The sequence below is a fragment of the Micropterus dolomieu genome, linkage group LG10, assembly GCF_021292245.1.
Source record: "Micropterus dolomieu isolate WLL.071019.BEF.003 ecotype Adirondacks linkage group LG10, ASM2129224v1, whole genome shotgun sequence".
NCBI classification, from domain to species: Eukaryota; Metazoa; Chordata; class Actinopteri; order Centrarchiformes; family Centrarchidae; genus Micropterus; species Micropterus dolomieu.
Genome location: NC_060159.1, coordinates 27516047 through 27536896, shown reverse-complemented (window position 1 = coordinate 27536896; position 20850 = coordinate 27516047). Strand labels below are relative to the sequence as shown.

General features: G+C 44.7%; 1 protein-coding gene across 8 annotated transcripts in view; it reads right to left on the bottom strand.

The window, feature by feature from the left end:
- Nucleotides 1-15825, bottom strand: part of adgrg6 (adhesion G protein-coupled receptor G6) — a 116384-nt gene extending 100559 nt beyond the window's left edge. For 3 of the 8 annotated variants that reach the window (XM_046061038.1, XM_046061040.1, XM_046061039.1), the window contains exons 1-2: nucleotides 15461-15824; nucleotides 2910-3013 (exon numbers count right to left, since the gene is read on the bottom strand). In XM_046061038.1, the coding sequence (XP_045916994.1) occupies nucleotides 2910-3013; nucleotides 15461-15462 (106 nt within the window). In that variant the 5' untranslated portion in view covers nucleotides 15463-15824. Of the gene's footprint in view, nucleotides 1-2909; nucleotides 3014-15460 lie in introns of all 8 variants that reach the window. The other 5 variants (XM_046061041.1, XM_046061042.1, XM_046061043.1 and 2 more) reach the window with 4 other exon arrangements.
- Nucleotides 15826-20850: the final 5025 nt, after the last annotated feature.

Below are 20850 nucleotides of genomic sequence, written 5' to 3'. Positions count from 1 at the left end.
TCCCCCACCATCCCATCTTAATTTTCCCATTCAACGAGCGCTATTGGCACGAAAGTTGAAATCATCAACAGCCAAGAATGAAGACTCTCTCCACCTCCTGTCTCTGTCCTCGCTTTAAGAATAAAACATAACGCACCCCTGTCCAACACTTTGTGTTTCAACATGACGGCGCCTCCCGTTCACAAAGCAGCTCTGTGTCCTGACCTCGACCCCGTCCAGCACGAGCCGGACCCGATCGCTCTGGTGTCTGAATGGCAGCAAATCCCCGCAGCTGGTTCAACATCTGGTGGAAAGACGGACGCGAGCAGAGAGGAGGCCGCAGCGCGTGAATGAACGAGGAGTCACCGTCGCACGAGGAGGGAACGTTCAGGTGTCCGCGTACTTTCGGCCGAGACAGTCGGCTCCTTGCAAACCTTAGAAATAAAACTTTAATGAAACACATCATAGTTTGCTTTTGGCAAAACCAGCTTCTGCACTTTAAAGTTTCCACACGGACCTACTGACACACTGACACGCAGTGACCTCATCACCGGCCTGCTGCACACACACATAAACCTTAAGATTATTTGAACAAATTGAAAGAACAACAATCGAACAAACGACTGATTTTATTCAGGAATCAAATAAAGACAGTAAATGAAAATTTAACCAAGCAGGGACCCAACGATAGACTGATCGAACAGACCAATGATCAAACAGCTGGGCAGAAGAAAGGAATTAATTATCAGTAAATCAAATGAACAATCGATCAGTGGAACAAACACGAGAACGATCAAACCAACCAATGAATGAAGGGAGATATGATTACAAAAATAAACTAATGAATGAATGAATGAACATTTTATTGATCGACTGATCGAACGCGAGTCACCGTGACATTAATGATCAGTGATGTTAAAACTGACTTTCTGAAACTTTCGGCACAAACTTACTGGCGTCTCGACGTCACTCTCGGGAGAACTAGAACAAACTAAACCCAGAAACACGAAGCTCTGCTTCACCAGCAGACGTTCAGGAGCAGCAGTTCTGCAACGTTTAGAAATGGAACACGGTGACAACAGAGGTGAAACTGGAAGCGTTTCTGACCATGTGTGGGAGGAATGAATGAAAGCGTGATTGCTGTGATGAAGCACTTCACAGCGATGAAGGAGTAAACCAGATGGAAATGATATCCGGCTGCAGATTTCATGAAAGAGCCGTGACTTTTTCTGCAACATGACAAGCGGTTTGGTTAATGGAAGCACATGACGGGGAGAAAACGAGGCATGCTCGGGCGCAGGGATGGAAAATATGAGTGAAAACAAACAAAAAAAAAGAAGAAGTGGGATGAAGCGAAGAGCAGACAAGCGAATGGAAGATGGAAACATGGGAAGAAGAAAAAGATGGAAATCATATAAATCACTGCTGTCAAGATGAAAACGCTGCATCTCTGAGACGGCTCCAGTGTATTTTTAAAAAGTACACTAAGAGCTTCTTAACGAACTTTGGAGGACTGTTTTCATGATGCCAGTGATTCTTTCATGAGGAAAGTGAAACACAGCGTTTTCTCCCGACAGCAGGAAAACATGAATTACATGAGAAACAAAACACGAGTGAAGGATGTCAACAAGAAAATCAATCTCTCAAACAGCAGAAGCATGAAACAAAAGTCAAACATCTTAGACTTCACAGAAGCCCTCTTTTCTTTCAGGTGCTGAGAATTCCTCAAATTATAATGTTCAGCCTGTACGGCCTCTTCACATAAAGATAAACACTCTCAGCTTCAATTAGCGAATTAAATGTCTCCACATCTCCAGATAATAGCACTGGTGGACTTTGAATCATTACATTAAATTATTCATTCATAATTAACACCCAGCTCTGCTTCTTATCTGACTCGGGGCAACGGAGCGGATTTCATTAAGTCAGAAATATTTTTCAGTTTCTGCTGAGTTGCTCTCACAGCTGTTCATTTTCCAGGAAATAGGAACTCGAGTTGTTGTTTGCAGCTCTGTCTGTCTGACTGATGGTGATGAATGCTAGCTGGGAGGGTGTGTCTTGTTTCTCGCCGTTTGCACACTACACTAAACTCTCCGTAGGCCCGACCCCATCGTTACGTCTTCACTCTCGTCTGTGAAGGAGCTGCAGGAAACACCAAATGTGACGTTTCCTTGTTAAAAGGTTTACAGGTGAGTCTTCAACACGTTCTCACTCCCAGGTCGTCACATATGGACGCGTGGCGAAGACCCGTTGGCGTCAGTCTGTAACGCACCGTGGAAATGTCCTGCAGCGTCGTATTTCAACGCTAAAGGTAGGTGTGGGATATTTAACAGAAAAGTCAGAGTAAGGAGGTGGTTGAGGTGGACGTTGGGCCAGAAACCCGACTTTCACCCAGGAGACCGGTGTTCATTTCCCGTGTGAAACAAAAAGTCAACATTGATTGTTTTAACTTAAGTTACGTTACTTAACTTATGTAACTTAATCGTACCTGCAAACCCTCCCAAGATTATACCGTATTTTACCGTTCTATCCCACTGTGACACCACAGCCAATGCTGGCCAGTAGCAACTGCAGGACGCCACAGTACTGAGTAGAAAGCATTTCTATAAGCTGTAATTTTAGCTTTTAATTTTAGTGTCCCTTTAGCGTCTCGAGCTACGTCCAAACATCTCAGTCAGAGTTTGTTTAAGGTAAGATTAAAGCGTTTGGTTTGAGGCCTTCGTGTGGGTAAAGGCAGACGTCGATGTGGATTTTAAGTGAACTAAAAGTCTCCACCAGGACTCCTCTTTGTCAGTTTGACAGCTGTGAGAGCAACTTGTCTTCCTCCTGTCAGATTCGCTGCTCAGTTAAAGACAAAATCCACCTGCCCTGACATTTTCCTGTTCTGAGCCGGAGGAAAGGACCACATGGGGGGTAAGCCGGGTTCCTACCGTGCCCGAGCAGAGACATCCACAGCAGGACGACTGGGACAACATGACGGAGCCTCCACCTTCCTCCTCCTCCTCCTCCGCCGCCGCCGGCTGTACTGGACTCCCTGCAGGAAGAGAGGGGGGACATCAGTCAGCACAGAACACTTTATATTCAATATTTAGCTCGTTTACGCTCCCACAGACCCAAAAAACGCATCACGTGGAAACACACTGATTTCTCAGTACAAATTGTTTTCCAATAAATTCAACAAGTTGTGTCCAGCGTGAGGACAGACACTAAAGGTTGTTACAAAGGGCAGCTCCGCTTTAATCTCTGTTCATTACTCACTGTAACTTAAACTGTACGTCTGCAGCTAAACCGAGGCTCTGAGTGTTGTGGCTAATTTACACAATCGAAAATATATTCACTTGTTTCACTGTTGTTTCCTGATGCTAGAAAGTCCCTATTGAAACCACCGTGTACTGTCATGGATATAACCCTGAGAGTGTGTGTGTGTGTGTGTGTGTGTGTGTGTGTGTGTGTGTGTGTGTGTGTGTGTGTGTGTGTGTGTGTGTGTGTGTGTGTGTGTGTGTTTTGCCCACCAGCCACAGAATAAACAGGTGACCAGGGATCACACCTGGTAAACAACACTGTGTGTGTGTTTACACCTTCAGCTCAGAGATAAACGCCCCCCAGAGAGCCAATCAAATGGCTCCATCAGGTGATGATAATGTTGTTACAAGCTAACAGACACGCTTGAGCTGCTGATGAGACGAGGCGTCTCGAGTTTCAAAGGTTTTCATGGCTCAGCTGTACGTTTAAAAAGGTACAACGTGTAGAAGCGCGACTCTGGGATGATCCTTTCTGCTGAAATTACAGAAATTCCGTCACATAACGATGGTTCGGTTGTGTTTTCTGCGCCGTGACGCTATTGCAACATGAAGAGATCATGAGTAACCCACGCGTTTCCATGCGCGCTGTTGGGAGTGCAGAAACCTGATATCTGAAGCTGAAAACACACAAGGAAACTTTCACAGATTAGAGTCCTGGACCAGAGCACTGCATGTCAAACGATCATAACAAATTAAACTTTGATAAAAGACAGAAGGTTCAGTCAGGAGATACAGTTCCTAAAAATGAGGTGTAGTTACTGTCCATGATCACAGACCAATGCAGAAAGTGATGAAATCAGGTGCGAGGGGCCAAATCCCTGCTCTTCATCTGGTTTTGATCAATTCATGAGTTCAAATCTTGAGGTTAGGATTTAAAAATCCTTTTATTTGGAATCTTTGATGAATAAATCCAGGATTTAGCAACAACATTTTTACTCAACACACTTCAGTATCAGTGGGAGGTCAGAGCACAGCGGGGTCGTCTGTTTCTCACCTCTACTCTATATTTTATTATGTTTTATCAGCTCTGTTTGGATTCGACCCATCTATCACACACAGAGATATCATGAAAGGACTGACGCCCGAGTACGACACCGGCTGTCAGCCGCCTGACACCTGAGCTCATCTCTGACTGTCTTGATGGAGGTGAAGTCGCCAGAGATTAAACCAAAAGGTGGAGGAAGCCCGTCATCCGCAGTTCATGGGGGTTCAGCGCCGGCGCATCCAAAGCTCAGAAGTCTAACACAAGAAAGAGAAGCTGAGGTGAAGGAGAAAAACGGCATCGAGAGCGGGAGGCCGTTTTCATTCAGGAGAAGTGTCTTTCCGCCTCTTCTGTCATGGTTGAGTTCTGTACACACTGACTTACATTTTGTATTTGACTCATTTGAATGATGCAGCGATGAGTTTTAACCTGAAAGAAATAAAAGCTTCCCAGAAATACCAGCATCCTTACAGCACGTCCTCTAAACGACATATGCCCATCGGAAAGTAGAACAACAGTTCCCCAGAACAACATGTGTGAGTGTTGGCGGGTACGGGTCCAGCGGCTGGCGTACAGGACCTTCAGTACGTTATGTAAGCCACGTGACATTTGGTCACGTTTAGGCAACAAAACCACCTGGTAAGATTTAGGAAAAGATTTGGGTTTGATGTAAGTCACATGACAGTCGTCTACAAAATGTTATTCGACATGTCACGTTGGACTTTCGAACCTCCGTCTCCCGAGTGAAAGTCTTGAGTTTACTTGACTTATTCAACACACCACCTCCTTACACGGACTTTGTCAGTCTTTATACTACGTCACCTGACTTCTTCTGCCTCTAGAGGCCACGCCCTATCTAAAAACATAAATATGGGTCGTAAGCTGCTGCGTGATCTACCTTCACAGCTGTTTCTCTGCTGAGGACGGGCTGTTTCTGTATCAGCTTTGGAAAACAAGTACTGGTCTGACTTCACCAACATCAGCACGAAAAGTCCCCGTACGTGTTTATTGTATTTGGCAGATAAACTCAGTTGGACTCACATTTGCTCGGTGAAGAATAACACACCTTGTTTCATCTCAACACACTGTTCCTGTTTCAGCGTGCTGTTGCTCAACACAGCTGCTGCTGCTGTTTGTGTCCTGGGACAGAACAGACCAGAAAACACAGAAGACCCTACGGCGGCTTTTAAACGCCAAAGTACATCAAAACGTATTTGGCAGCTCGAGCAGAAAGAACAATGTGCTGATGTGAGCCTGCAGCTTATGATACGCTGTCTTATCGGGCACGAACAAACTGTTGAAAGATGAGGAGATAATAATCAAAAATATTGACCGTGGAAATGTCAGCTTGAGCCGTGCAAACCCTGCCTCTACTCAGCAACAAAGTCAAGTAATAAGTAACATGTTTGTAGTGAGACAAAGACAATCCAGATCAAGACAATGACAATGACATGAAACTACTAGTGGAGTACCAGCCACACCGTCTCATATCTGCTTTTCCTTTTTTAAAAAGTAATGAATTAGCCATACTGTACAAAGTAACCTTGTTCTCTCCTGGTTATCCTTAGTTAGCATCCACCCTGATGCTAATGTTAGCTCCCTACCTTTAGAAACTGTAAATAAATGAGTCGTGAACGTCACTTATCCTCAGCATCTGTATCTGGTTTTGACAGAGGAGCTCATTTCATGTTCACCGTGAGCCACGCAGCGCTGACAGGTGTTAGAGATGTCAGCGTTAAAGGATTCTACTGTCTGTGGAAAGTTTCTGCCAAACAGATCCATCTGACAGGATCACACACAGATCTGTGTGCTACACAAGACATTTTAAGCACATTTCTCAGTGATAAAAAGCCTTTTGGTCTTTATTAACTAACTCCAGACGATGTCAAGTGGAATCAAACACTGCTTAAAGCTGCGGTAGGCAGGGTTTTGTTATGTGTGTTGAAATTCTCTTTACATCCTGACAGCAATCCGTACATCTCCTGCTGGTTTCTCCAAAGATACTTGTTTAATCTTTGCGTAAATATAGTCAATGTCAAGATGTCTTGCTGTGTAGCAAGAAGTGATTATAATGCAAGAGAAATAAATACAAGAACTAGTCATGAATCACTGGCAGATCATTTTGTGATTATAATATGGCAGTAACCTAAAAACCCTGACCTTGTTTGGGCAGTTAAGTCCAAGCCAAACCAGGCTTTTTGGTAATTGATGGCCTTGTGTACTCCAGTGGAAACCAGCCCTGACTGCCCCCCATGAAGCTGCTGTGAACTCCTTTAGCCCAGTCAAGGCCCCCCATCATCCTGTAAATGCAGAGATATCTGTATATTCTGAGGGAGGTGCAGGAAAGGCTGCGAGGTCATCAAAACCATAAGGATTCATCCTCTGAGCACTATTACTCTATTACTTTTATCTAATGTTGTCACGGCAAACAGTGACCTCATGGGGACGTCAGTAGCGAATGAAATATCTGCACAACTACTGAAAGAATCGAATGAATGAAGTTCTGTTCAGACATTCATGATCCCCAGAGGTTGAATCCTACCATCTCTGTTGATCCTGGACTTATTATCTGGTGCCACCGGCAGGTCACAGTTTTTACTTATTCAGTGAAATATCTCACCATCTACTGGATGGATTGGCACAAACATTTGTACAATTCATGGTCCTCCTGATAATGATCCCACACTTTCAAGTTCCCCTCAGGATAAAATGTAATAACTCTGGTGATCCTCTGACTTTTCCTCTTGCACCAGGTCAACAGTATAATGTGTCCAATACTTTGTTTAATGACCAAATTCCTGCAAAACCAATGACATTCCCATCAGCCTCGGCTGTATTTTGTGTTTTTGTGGCTGATTAGCAAATGTTACCATGCTAACACGCTAACTTAACACACGGTAAACATTCCTTCTAAACATCGGTATGTTAACATTATCACAGTGAGCATGTTAGCATGCTGACATTAGCGGGTAGCACAGCCTCACAGAGACACTATCATGGCTTGTTATGCTGATGACACCCAATTGTATGCACCCAAAACAACGGGCGACACGAGACGGCAAGTGCAATTTATACTTCTGCGTCAAATCGATGGCTTAGCCTCTGCGTAGCCCCCTACCCTATGCCGTCACCTACGCCGTAGCCTGACGTGCACCTCCTCAAAAATGTAACAACACGTCGAGTCGACGCGGACCATAAGTTCTGTGATTTGTTGGCCGGGTAGCCTCGCAATGCCTCCGAGCCAACTTGCTTTCAAGTAACTTTTACTAGTGGCCTAAACGGCGGCTGTAACACAGTGGATCAATATATTTGAGCGTCACACCCGTACATAGCTATGCAAGTAGACCCTACGCAGGAGTATTAATCAAGCTTTAGTCATTTTCATGTCCAACAATTTCCTCCAGCTAAACAACAATAAATCAGAGAGCATAAAATTCGGTCTGCCCAACCCCAACCAGCTGATCTGTAATAATCTTAGCAGTCTGTTAATAAACATTAAACCTGCAGCTAGAAAACCGGGACTGCTATTGAAGTTTTTTTGAAGGTCAAGGTTTGTAGGTTTTGTAGATTTTTGTAGGTCAAACATGTGGCAGCAATGTTATTAACTGATTAAAGAAAGCCCAATCACAATTGATTTTAATATTAAGAAATTAGGAGGCTTTACTCGGTCAGGCCGTATTTTTTATTATCTTTGTGCTGAAATGCCGTGGCAATCCACCCTATAGTTGTTGAAATACCTGATGCTTTCTTAGCCGGTAGCGTTGGAAAAATGCACATGCATATAGCTTTAAGCCAAATGGCAGCTCCATCCTGACATTTTAGCATCTGGCTAGTCAACAATGAGTGTACCATCAGCAGTAGCCTCAGTGCCGTGATTTAACGACATCACAAAGCATTAGCAGTCCGAAGGCCGAGGGTCAGAGGTCACGTTATCCAGACAACATAAAAAGTGAAGGAAAATGACATCATCTGTCTCTCTCTCTGCTTCGACACAGATTTCCACCCAAACCGCCGACTTTCAGGCCCACAGTGAAACTAATCTAAACGCTGGGTTTGGTGTTTTCGTTGGCTGTAACACATTTAACTGTCACTGCTGTCAACAGACTGTAACACGGTGAGAACTGACAGCTGTGTGATGTCGAAGCCATAAAAACAGCAATCCAAGTCACCAGAGCGTGAACATAAACTCAACTCCTCCGTTAGAATCACAGAGTTACAGCATCTCACAGTACCACGCTGTAAATCACACAAAAATGGTGCTTGAGAGGAAATTAATTCACATAATTTAAAAATATCACTGGCTTTCGTTCAGTTGGTGGTTGTTTCCATTATTTGTTAATCACTGCAGTGCTGAAGTAATCAGTCTGTTCATCATTAGTGTGACAATAAGGTGAAAGAGTTCAGTATTTGCTGGTTACGCCTTCACTAATGTGAACAAGATCGTGCTTGTTTGACTTTCATCATTATAAACTGAAACATGGGGGCTTCTCCAAATGAGCATTTCCTTAGCGATGCAATCAGTGTTTCACTGGAGTTCAGCACTTTGTTCCTAATTGAAATCTTTCAACAACTGTTGGCTGACTAATAGCTCTGTCTTTAAATCTCACTAACACATTGAATCTTGCTGTTGTGAACTGGACACAAACAAATAAATGTAAGAACACAGTAAAAGTTACGAGCTGGAACTGTTTCTTGATGACCAGCTGCTGGTCTCAGAGCCAGGCTACGTGTCCCCCCGCCCCCAGTGGTGGACATTACCTAAGAATATTTACTAAGGTACTGTACAGATCAGAGGTATTTGTACATGAGTATTTTCTTTTCATGCCACCAGGGAGATACTTTTTACTTCACTACATTCATCTGGCAGCTTCAGATACTTTACAAAGTCACATTTTTACGCACGAAACACATGAAGAGTTTATAAAATATGATGTTTTGTCATAAATTAAACTCCCAACAGTTTATACAAGTACAGCTAGTACAGTCGTTGCTTGACAGAAATTGAATTGAAGTAATTTTTCATATAAAAACAAGGGAAGGGAGCTCCTGAAAGCTGAATCCATCTTCACTGCCGCTGGCCAAGCTCGGACTGCAGGACAAAGTTACTCAGATCTGATTCGTTTATAACGAGTGTGAACAAGTCACTCTAGAGCGACCGTCGCCATAATTCTGCATTTGTGAACGCAAACACGGAGGTCGTTTTAGGCTCTCGGTCATTGTGGCAACATTTCTCACTATTTTCAGTATTTTTACAATCGATTCATGGAGATTAGAAGATTAATACATAGTGAAACAAGTCATTAATCGCAGTCTGATACTAAATAGTTAATCCTGCTTATACATGAATGCATGAGTAATAATAATCTATTGAAATAATAACAGTCACAGGACAATTTTCTTTCTGCATCATACGAACATATTTTTACTTAAGTAACATTTTCATTGCAGTACTTTTACTTGTAACATAGTATTTTTACAGTGAGGTATTAGTACTTTTTACTTAAGTAAAGGATCTGAATACTTCATCCACTACAGCCCCACCTTTATGCTAAGCTATGCTAACAATCTGGCTCCAGCTCTATCCTTAATTCACAGATATGAGATGATATCCATCTGAACATCTCAGTGTCAAAAAGAAAATATGCAATAAATAATAAAAAGCTGTTTGTGTCGCAGCTCTTATCAAACATAAGCTGTGATCAGCATCAGGAGGCCTGGAGTAAACCCAGACTTTGATCAGCCTCAAGCTAGTTCTGTACAGAAGACGTCCTGATGAGTGTTGACCTGCTGCAGTAAAACAGAGTGACTTTCATTCACTGCGAGAACAGACAGGAAGAAAACCCTCCGTCCGTCTCCAGAGCGTCTCGGCGGCGCTTTTAAAGAAGTTTAGGTTTCCTCGTCTCTGCCTGATCAAACTGATGAATTGTGAAACACATGATGGACTCAAGGTAAAGTAGTACAAGATGTAGAAAGTAAAAAGAGACCGACTGAACTTTTAATTACATTTTTCTCTTTCCGTCTTTCACCACTGTGTGTGCATCATGAATATTTAAACCAGAGGGAACAGATTGCTTCGTCGCGTCCATCCAGCGCTGCAAATTCATGCAGCTCCTGACATTAAAGAAAACTCGCCTCTTTGTCAAGTCATGCGTCTTGTTTCCTTGTCCCACCCCCCCCCAATCCCCCACCCCCCCCCAATCCCCCATCCTCCTCCCCACCTCCATCTCCAGTATGGAAATGGGACTGAATGACAAGTGGAGCGAGGTCAGCGAGCGAGCCCGCGGCCTCGACCACATAAAGAGAGCGATTCATGTGTCTGCAGGGCTGGACGGCAGCCGGCAAACCCTCCGCCTCGAGTCAGACATTTTGTGGCCTGGTTCAAACAGTCACACTGAGGGTTTCACACCACGTTCACGCAGAAATTCACCTTGAAATGAAGAAGTGCAGGGCTGCAGCTAACACGTCTTTTCACAGTGTCTCACGCCTGTTTACGTCCATAACCGTTCGATTCCCGACCTGATCTGTTTGTTCTTAAAAGTTAAGCGAGGGATTATTATCAGAGTTTTCATCCATATTTATTCCGCTGCGTTGGCGTGGTGGTGAAATCTCCACATCTGGTTTGTGTAATTAGTCTGCTGAGCAGCCTCGATTGCAAGTTTTGTATTCTAATCAAATGTGCGGGTGGATGCAAAGTGATGAGGCTCTTAAATTTCCAGCCGAGGCCCCGTCTCTGAAGTGTCGCAATTTTAAAGAATCTTTCAGCGTTGGAGGAGGTCTGAGCTCCACGCAGAGTCCTCTGGTATCTGCGGCCCCTGTCATACATGTGGCTGTAAATCTGTGCTCCCTGGTGAATTACACTGCGAGTGTATTACATAAAACCGCTCCCCTTCACCCCCTGAACACATTTATACAGACTAATGCGCTTTCAGCAGCAGTATGTTTGGTTACCGTCTGCACTCTCCGATCTCATTCTTATAAATCCAGACGGCCAGTTTGGAGAAGACATGACTTTAAAGTCTGTGACGATTCTCAGTCATCCAGGTCTTAGTTTATCCAAGGTGGGTTAAAATCAAGAGACTTCTTTAAGACCCCAGAGAGGTTAAATAGCTGGGACTCCTTGTCCTGCAGTCAGAACTGAAGAAGCTTCTCAGACGAGACACAAAAAAACGTCCTCAAGTATCTTCAACTAAGTCCAGTTGCCTTTGATTTTAACCCACATTGGAAACCTTTAAAGCTGCATTCATCGATTCTTGGCCACTAGGGGGCAGAATAACTTTTCAATAACCTGGCACATCATCCTTTTGTAAAGTCCTTCATGTTAGCAAACTCTCATCTTCACTCCCCTTTAGACTCTGGTTTGGTTAAGGAAACAGATCTGGCTCTTTAGCTGCTGGCTGTTTCATTTTCTACCTTTAAAAGAGGTTGCAGATTTTCCTGTTAGACAGATTTATTTTCCCCGCATGATTATACCATCATACAACCACTAGAGGTCGCAGCCTGACGTACGAGATGAGAGATCTACAAGTGACGATAGATACTAGGAGGATCTGATAGGGCATCAGTGGGGTAAATACCTAGGGTAACACGTGGGAGTTAACACCACAAGTTCCTTCGAGAAAAGTATTTGTTTAAAAGAAGACGAAGAAGAAGAAGACGATACGTAACGCTGTTGAGGTTGTTTTATATCAACAGGAGGAAACATTTTGAATCAACGGATCCTCCTGGTAGTTTCACATTTATTTATTTAGCTAACTTTTCATGATGCACTTATTGTAACAGCGTCAGCTAAAGAAATCTAAAGCACGCCTGGTCAAGGTTAGAGAACTATTACTGTCCTATGGGACAAGAAGCACAGCAGGTTCAATATTTAACCAAAACCACCCTCTTTTTTGTAGCCTGAACGTGCAGACGGTGAACTCTTCTCTCAGGTGTAACCTCCTCTCGTCCTACAAATCATTTAGTAAAACATTTAGACGTGTTTAAATGTGAGTTTTAGGACAGGCCAGCATAAAGTCGGGGACGCTCTTCTCTATTTTGTGCATCGGCCAAAAACAAACCAGGGTGGATTTTTACATCAACATCTCACCTCATGCAGTTTCATGTTGGCGGTGGTTCCCCAGCTGGCCTGCTCTACTGACTACAGGGGGGAAAAGGGGGGAATGCCGCCTTCTTCTGCTCAGAATAATGTCATCAGGATCAAACTCAACCTGCAGGTGGGGAGATCAAATCTTCCCCTTCAGTTTAATTAAAGCACATTCCTCTCTGCGCCACCCGACTCACCTGGAACTCATTCAGCTACAGATTATTTGTCAAAAAGCTTCTGTACGTTTAATTTGATCAGCTAAAACAACACCTGTAAACCATCTTCAGGTGTCCCCATACACCTGAAGAACAGATAACCCCCCCCCCACCGCCGCCGCCCCCAGCCATCACCTCGCGCCTCCTTTCAGAGACGTCTTGTTCAAACCTTCAACCTTCTGGGACCACAGCATGTTCTCTGGGCGTATCTGCTCACACGTTGTGTAACAGCTGGCACAAACAGAGTCCACCTTAAACAGCACTTTCTTTGATAAAGTCCGACCCTGATAAAGTCCAGAGCATCACGTCACCGCAGAGGAACTGTGGAGACTTTTAACTCTTATCTACCACTCGAACAACCGTGTCATATTCTAATCAGGTGTCCGTTACATCCCTACATTTAGGTTTATCTCTCTGATCCCTCTGAAATGTTTCTAAACTGATCAGGAGCTGATTTTTATCATCCTGTCACTAACAAGATGTCAAGAAGTCAAACTGTTTAGACATTTGAGGGCACTGAAGACATCCTAAACAACGTGACTTTCCTAAATCTACCACAAAAATAGAAATATTTTCTATTTTATGATTTTTATGCACACAGACTCTGGTCTTCAGACTTGACCTATATTTATCTAAACTATTCTCTGGTTCAGCAGCGGGAGTCAAATCCAAGATAAAGGTGGTTACGGGGAAACACCTGAACAGAAAGGACTGCAGGACTGTTTTAACTCGGTGTCTGTTGTTTTATATTCTGGTGAACGTCTGTTGGGGCCAAGCAGTGGTAAAGATTAAAGTACCCTGCAGGGTTTTTACTTTGGAAGTACATTTTGCAGGTAATACTTTGATACTTGAACACACTCTGAAATGCAGGACTTGTACTGGAGTATTTTTACACAGTGGCAATGCTCTACTTTTATTTAAGTAAATGATCTGAATACTTGATACTGATTTTACCTCTTTATTCTCTACAGGAATTTTCTTTAGTACTATTTATTTTTTATATCAGTCAAATATTCTTATGATGCTCCTGTGCACATAATATATAAAGTAGTATAAAGCTACAACAAACTATTTTTTATTCTCGATCAATCGGACGATCATTTTCTTGATTAATCGTTTGCTTTTATACATTTAAAAAGTGAAATTTTTGAGGATTAATTATTACAATTTATCATTACTGTACATATTTCCACACTCCTGTTTCTATTTTTTTTTTTTTTATTTCCTTCACCTTAAATGCCGTGATGTGCAAGACTTTCCCCTCAGGGATCAATAAGGTGTTTCTGATTCTGACTCTTAAAAAGTCGTCTTCAAACTTCTTTTTTTGTCTGAGAAACGAACCCGAAGAGATTCAGTAACTCACACAGGAGAGGCTGCAACAAATGATCAATCGATTAGATCAGTGGTTGTCAAACTCTTTCGCATCCAGGACCCCTAATAGGACCCAAAGTAGACCACAGACCCCTGTTTAATAAGATTTTGTCCCTTTAAATTACTTATAAGGACCCCACTTTGAGAACCACTGGATTACAGTAATAGTTCATTCATTCTCTGTCAGTTGACTAATCTGTTCAGCTCTCTATCGCCGATTATATCCGAATACTGAAGGAACACAACCACTGAGGTCACATCTCTCTGGGGCGTTTACATGGCAGAGAAACTCACACAAAGTGTTTCTGTTAAATGCCGATCCAACTTTGTTTCAGTCTCAATACATTTAAATTCAACTTTTCAGAAAAGAAAATACACAAAAGGGTTAAAGTAAATTAGTTTGATGTAAAGATCCCGCAGGTTACTGCTCTTTGTTGTTTAACCTAAATTTAAAAGCCAAACCAGAACGTTACATGACGACATCAGCTGCTTCTTCATCTGCAGCAAATAAACTCACAAATATATCAAGAAGTAATATCAGATTTTTGTTTCTGGTGTAGGGAAACCAAACAAAGACGTAGCTGACGAGTTAACTGACTAAAAACATGATAAACTCTTGAGTTTCTGAATCCAGGACATTTTAATAATAACAGCCTTTATTTTTATATCACTGTTCTTTCAGAAAATGCAGCTGTTGTAGCAGAGAGGGCAGACATAGAAATACATAAATAAAAATGTGTTTAATCAAATACCAAAAAAAAGCATAAAAGTCTTGAGCTGCTTCCTAAAACTCTCTACGGAGGCAGCTTCTCTTATGTGTAAAGAAAGTCAGTTTCAAGCCATAAAAACACAACCAAACTTTTTACTGTTGGTTCTCGGTGCATTAAGCAGAGCTGCAGCAGAGGAACTGACAGAATGTGACCAGATGACAGGAATAACGACTCTATTACTAACAAATCTACAAAAGCGTCACCACACAGCTGCGATCAAATATCCTCTGCTGATCAGAAGTAGTGTTTTACACACAGGAGGAATCTGCTTTGGTGATGAGGTGCTACACGCAGACAAACATATAAATACGGAATAAACAGATGCAAAATACTTTGACACTAATATTACAAAGACTTTCCCTCAGAAGAGAATAAAGGCTCTCATGTAACTGCTCAGTGGAGACAGACTGTAAACGTGCAGCTACATGCAGCCAGCAGCATCATGGAAAACAGGATTCTTTCCCTTTTTTCAGCTCTCAGGTCAGAAAAAAACCCTTTTATTTCTGTTTTCCTCATTAAAGACCCGCCAATCAAAAAAGCTTCACCAGAGAGAGAGAGATGAACATCTGTCCAGCTGCTGAAGCTGCAAATAAATACTGTTTCATCACAAACAACGAGCTCAGCCTGAAGATGTTCCAGTTCAGAAGCATGATGAAGAAATTAAAAGTTGCACGTCGGGAAGAACGAAAGCTGCCACATGAAGCTGTCTGCTGGGCTCTAATGGAGGTGAAACCATCACAAAAGACTTGAGCACTCACATGTTTTCACTGCAGCGGCAGCTGGTCCCCCTGCAGGATCATCCTCCCGCTCCCAAAACTCTGAGCGAACTTTTACTTGCGCCAAAAAGTTTGGAGACTCCAAATCAACGAAATCCAAAAGGCGCCTGTTTCACGCGCAAAAGTCTCCAAAGTTTTGGAGAGAGGTGGAGAAAGAGAGAGAGGCGGCCCTGCCCGGGTGGGTTCGCTTTGTTAATCCGGACTCCCCGGCTGCGGTGTGAGGATGCTGCTCTGAAGGCAGCGGAGACTCTGAGCGTCGGTTTGGGAGGAGAAGAGGAGTCAAGCTGCAACGACGGAAACCACGCACTTCCGGTCACGGTTTCAAAATAAATACAGCCGGACAAACAAAACCAAACTTTCACAATAAAACCAGTGAGTCAGACACACGTTGAATCATCACCGCCCTTCAGACAAAGAACCTGTCCGCTCTGAGTTATTAGATAAGACGTACAGGGCTACATACTCTGTGTTTCATGCTTCAACAAGCGTGTGCGTGTGCGTGAGCTCAGGTTGGGTGATTTTCTTGCTGTGAGTGTGTAAACACAGTCTGGATAAACACATCAAACGAAGCATCTTAACTTCTAAAAATACTCTGGAGTAAACTGCAACAAAGGAAAGAGTTATTAATATTGACAGTTAAGACACGTAGAACAATGCTCTACATCAGGAGGAGGTGAAACAGCATTATGTTACTTATCAAAAGCACCTGCTGTAGAACAGTGTGCGGTTTGGTTGAAGAGAGGCAGACGTTTACTGTCCCTCAGAAACTAAATCATGTCTAAGGACAGAGCTTTGTTGTCTGAGGGTGAAGCAGCAGTGTTAGCCTACTTTTAAATGGTAGGAAATATAGGAGGATCAGAATGAGGTCAGAGTATAATTACACATTATGGAGGGTCGGGGAAAATATTGCATAACGCTGCATCAAGTAGCAAAACTCATTCTTTGCATTAACCCAAGCCTCGCCCGAGGACCAAGTCCAGATCTGCGCCAGGGCCCTGGTCAATGGCACTGACTGCTTTGATGGATGTACTTCCTGCAGCAGCTCAAGAAGTTCAGCCTGCCAAAGACAATGATGGTGCACTTCTACACCTCCTCCATCACCATCTGGTACGCTGCTGCCACTGCCAGGGACAAGGGCATCATTCGCTCTGCAGAGAAGCTGATTGGCTGCAATCTTCCATCACTTCAGGACCTGTACGCCTCCAGGACTCAGCTGACCCAGCTGACCCCTCCCACCCCGGACACAAACTGTTTCAGACTCTCCCCTCTGGCAGGAGGCTGCGGTCCATCAGGACCAAAACCTCTCGCCACAAACAGCTTCTTCCCGTCTGCAGCCTCATCAACAAGGTCCGGGTTCCCCCACTGACACCCCCCTTCAAATAATGCAAATGTCTCTGCACATGTAAATACTGTGTCATTTCATATCATGCACAAACCCGGCACGTTGCACATATGTGTTGTTAATTGTTCATCTTTGTTGTTGTGTATTTTTATGTTGTCAATTTACAAATTTATGCACACAATATCCTCTTCGTTGCAACACGTCTGCACAACACAAACCAGAATAATGCACGTGTAAATATCTGCCACTTTGTTCTTTCTCTGCAAATAAGTTGGATTATTGTCTGGTTGGTCAGGAAACCACACAGACACGGGGACAAGATGCAAACTCCACACAGACACGGGGACAAGATGCAAACTCCACACAGACACGGGGACAAGATGCAAACTCCACACAGACACGGGGACAAGATGCAAACTCCACACAGACGACCAGGGTTTTTTTGTTTCTTCTTTTGGACACCGCACACTTGTTTCTTCTATCTGGTACAAGCTACTTTTCTTTTTACCAATTATGCTTTTAAGAAGTGATGGGGACAAAATCAGCCCTTTCAAAGAGCGGCAGGGAGACGTCCCCGTCGTCCCGAGTGTAAATGACACCTACGCTGTCGTGGCTCAATTGTTGATTGTCTCTGGGATAAAATAACATGATGAGGATCCCAAAGGTGTCCAGGAAGTGACTGAAGGCGAGTAAACCAAGCCACATTCCCAGACTTTGAGAACCCCTGTTTCTACCTACTTCTGCATATTGAAATAATCTAAGTGTGTCTGTCAGTGTAAGACGCCGTCTTAGTGTTTCCACCATCAGGTGGTGCGTCCTGCAGGTGGGAGAGTGGAATCATCTGTTCGGCATCATCACAGAAACAGCATGTGAAGCCCCGCGTGGCATTTGATCGATCGCGATAACTCCGCTGTGATAAACGCGGAGCACAATGGAGACAGTGAAGCGAGCGTGAGCTGCTGCCTCTCATTTGCCTTCAAACGTCATGTGGTCAGATCTTCCAGCCTGATAGAAACATGGGAGCGGAGACGGGAGGAGGCTGCAGAGATTTGCATCATGATGAGTCCCTGCAGGAAAACCTCTCCATCATCATCATCCTCATCACTCCCTCTCAGGGAGGCGACGGCCTCTGATGAAGCCGCTCTGCAGAAAGTGGAAAACATGGCTCAGACTTTATGAAAACTGTTCTGACGGCGGTAATGTGTCTGTGATGAGCTGCGATCAGTGAAGCTCTGGTCGCCACTTTCCAACTCAACAGGTGTTGATTTCCTGAGACTTCCTTTTTTCCGAAACACTGTCAGCAGATTCAAGCAGACCTAAAGTGCAGAATGATTCGCAGCCTGATGTCTCCTCTTCCCTCTGTGCTGCACTGGGTGACCTTCATCACCATGAACACACACTGCAGTTTATTCTGGCCCCACATTCACCATCCTGCCGCTCCAAACACTCACTACAGCACACGTGGATTCATCCGCCGCGGAAAATAGTCCCCAACTAACGCACATTTTCCTCCCGCTTGTCTGATACAAACTACAGCGAGCATGAAACTATACACGTGTGAGGTGTTTTCTGCAGACAGGAAGTCAGACAGTGTTGAGACGGACTGGCGTGGTTTTGGTTTTGGCCCTGAACCCCCACAGACTTCGCTGCCATCCTGTGGTAAGTGCTTCAGTGTGAGAGGCTCTAAGGGCCCGAGATGGTTTAATGGGACAGAACAGCATTTTGCGACCCATCACGTTACCTTGAGGACGCCAAAACAACTGCGGGTTTGGGACTTTTGAGTTTAACTTTTTTACTTCCTTCACAGCCGAGGAACTGAAGGGGCCGACTGCCCGATTTGAAGGGGCTCCTGCAGAGTAAACTGCTTATTTGGCTTATTAAAACTGCATCACACTTACATGTAAACTTCCTTATTCTCATAGTTGCTCCTTCCATGTCTGTTTACCTTTTCTCCTCCTGGTAACACTATGAACTGTGGGTAATTTCCTCTGCAGAGGTGCCGACTCACGGAAAGTCTGCTTAAAGGGCTCAAACGGTCGAGGACGGGGTCGTGGACGGGGTCGTGGACGGGTGTGAAGTTTGATTGTAACCGTTCATTCACAGTCTTTGAACTTAATGTGACACTTTAAAATTGAACGTCAACAGGACTGAGGGACGTTCACCACGATGACCACGTGTTAACTTTCAAACACACAGTGACGTCACGTTGTCCTGTGAAATAACGAATGTTTGCTGCGTCTCTGAACTGGACCGGGAGCCGCCTCAGTTCCAGGAACACCGGCCTCCCGGAGCTTTTATACGAGTTAACTGAAGGCGCCACTTTCTGCCCCGGGCTGAGGACCTGACCCCACTCTGAAAAGAAAATACCTTTTTAAGAGACAGGAGTCTCAGTCAGAGGGCCGGGTTATGTAATATTAATAAAAAGAAGAAAACGTTTTGTCCCTGGCAACACTCACAAAATAAAACCTGTTTTATGACAGAGGACTGAACAAGAAGTACAGAGACGAGAATCAGAGCACGAAACATTAAAAAGGTCTTCGAGGTGAAACACTTGGCTGATTTATCGACCTGCTTTATTAGTTTCTTCTAAAAATAGAAGCAAACGGGGACAAAAACCGACCAGGAGACACCAAATACACCCGGAGAGACAGAAAGACTTTTAATTTGAAAGGCAGATAATGGCAAAGACAGACAGACAGACAGACAGACAGACAGACAGACAGACAGACAGACAGACAGAGGCAGGCAGACAGGCGAGCAGACAGACAGACAGACAGACAGGCGAGCAGACAGACAGGCAGACAGGCAGACAGGTGAGCAGACAGACAGACAGACAGACAGGCAGACAGACAGGCAGACAGGCGAGCAGACAGGTGAGCAGACAGACAGGCAGACAGGCAGACAGGTGAGCAGACAGACAGGCGAGCAGACAGACAGACAGGCGAGCAGACAGACAGACAGACAGACAGACAGACAGACAGACAGAGGCAGGCAGACAGGCGAGCAGACAGACAGACAGACAGACAGACAGGCGAGCAGACAGACAGGCAGACAGGTGAGCAGACAGACAGGCAGACAGACAGGAGACAGACAGGCAGGAGACAGACAGGCAGACAGACAGACAGACAGGCAGACAGGCAGGAGACAGACAGGCAGACAGGCAGGAGACAGACAGGCAGACAGACAGGAGACAGACAGAAGACAGACAGGCAGGAGACAGACAGGCAGACAGACAGGCAGGAGACAGACAGGCAGACAGACAGACAGGCAGACAGGCGAGCAGACAGACAGACAGGCGAGCAGACAGGCGAGCAGACAGACAGACAGGCAGACAGAAGACAGACAGACAGGCAGACAGAAGACAGACAGGCAGGCAGACAGACAGGAGACAGACAGGCAGACAGACAGGCAGAAGACAGACAGGCAGACAGACAGACAGGAGACAGACAGGCAGACAGACAGACAGAGACAGACAGGCAGACAGACAGGAGACAGACAGGCAGACAGAGACAGGAGACAGACAGGCAGACAGGCGAGCAGACAGACAGACAGACAGGCGAGCAGACAGACAGACAGGCAGACAGAAGACAGACAGGCAGGCAGACAGACAGGAGACAGACAGGCAGAAGACAGACAGGCAGACAGACAGGCAGGAGACAGACAGGCAGACAGACAGACAGAGACAGACAGGAGACAGACAGGCAGACAGACAGGTAAGCAGGCAGACAGACAGGCAGACAGACACACAGACAGACAGGCGAGCAGACAGACAGGCGAGCAGACAGACAGACACACAGACAGGCGAGCAGACAGACAGACACACAGACAGGCGAGCAGACAGACAGACAGACAGACAGGCAGACAGACAGACAGAGACAGACAGGAGACAGGCGAGCAGACAGGCAGACAGACAGACAGACAGGCGAGCAGACAGACAGGCGAGCAGACAGACAGGCGAGCAGACAGACAGACAGACAGACAGGCAGACAGACAGACAGAGACAGACAGGAGACAGGCGAGCAGACAGGCA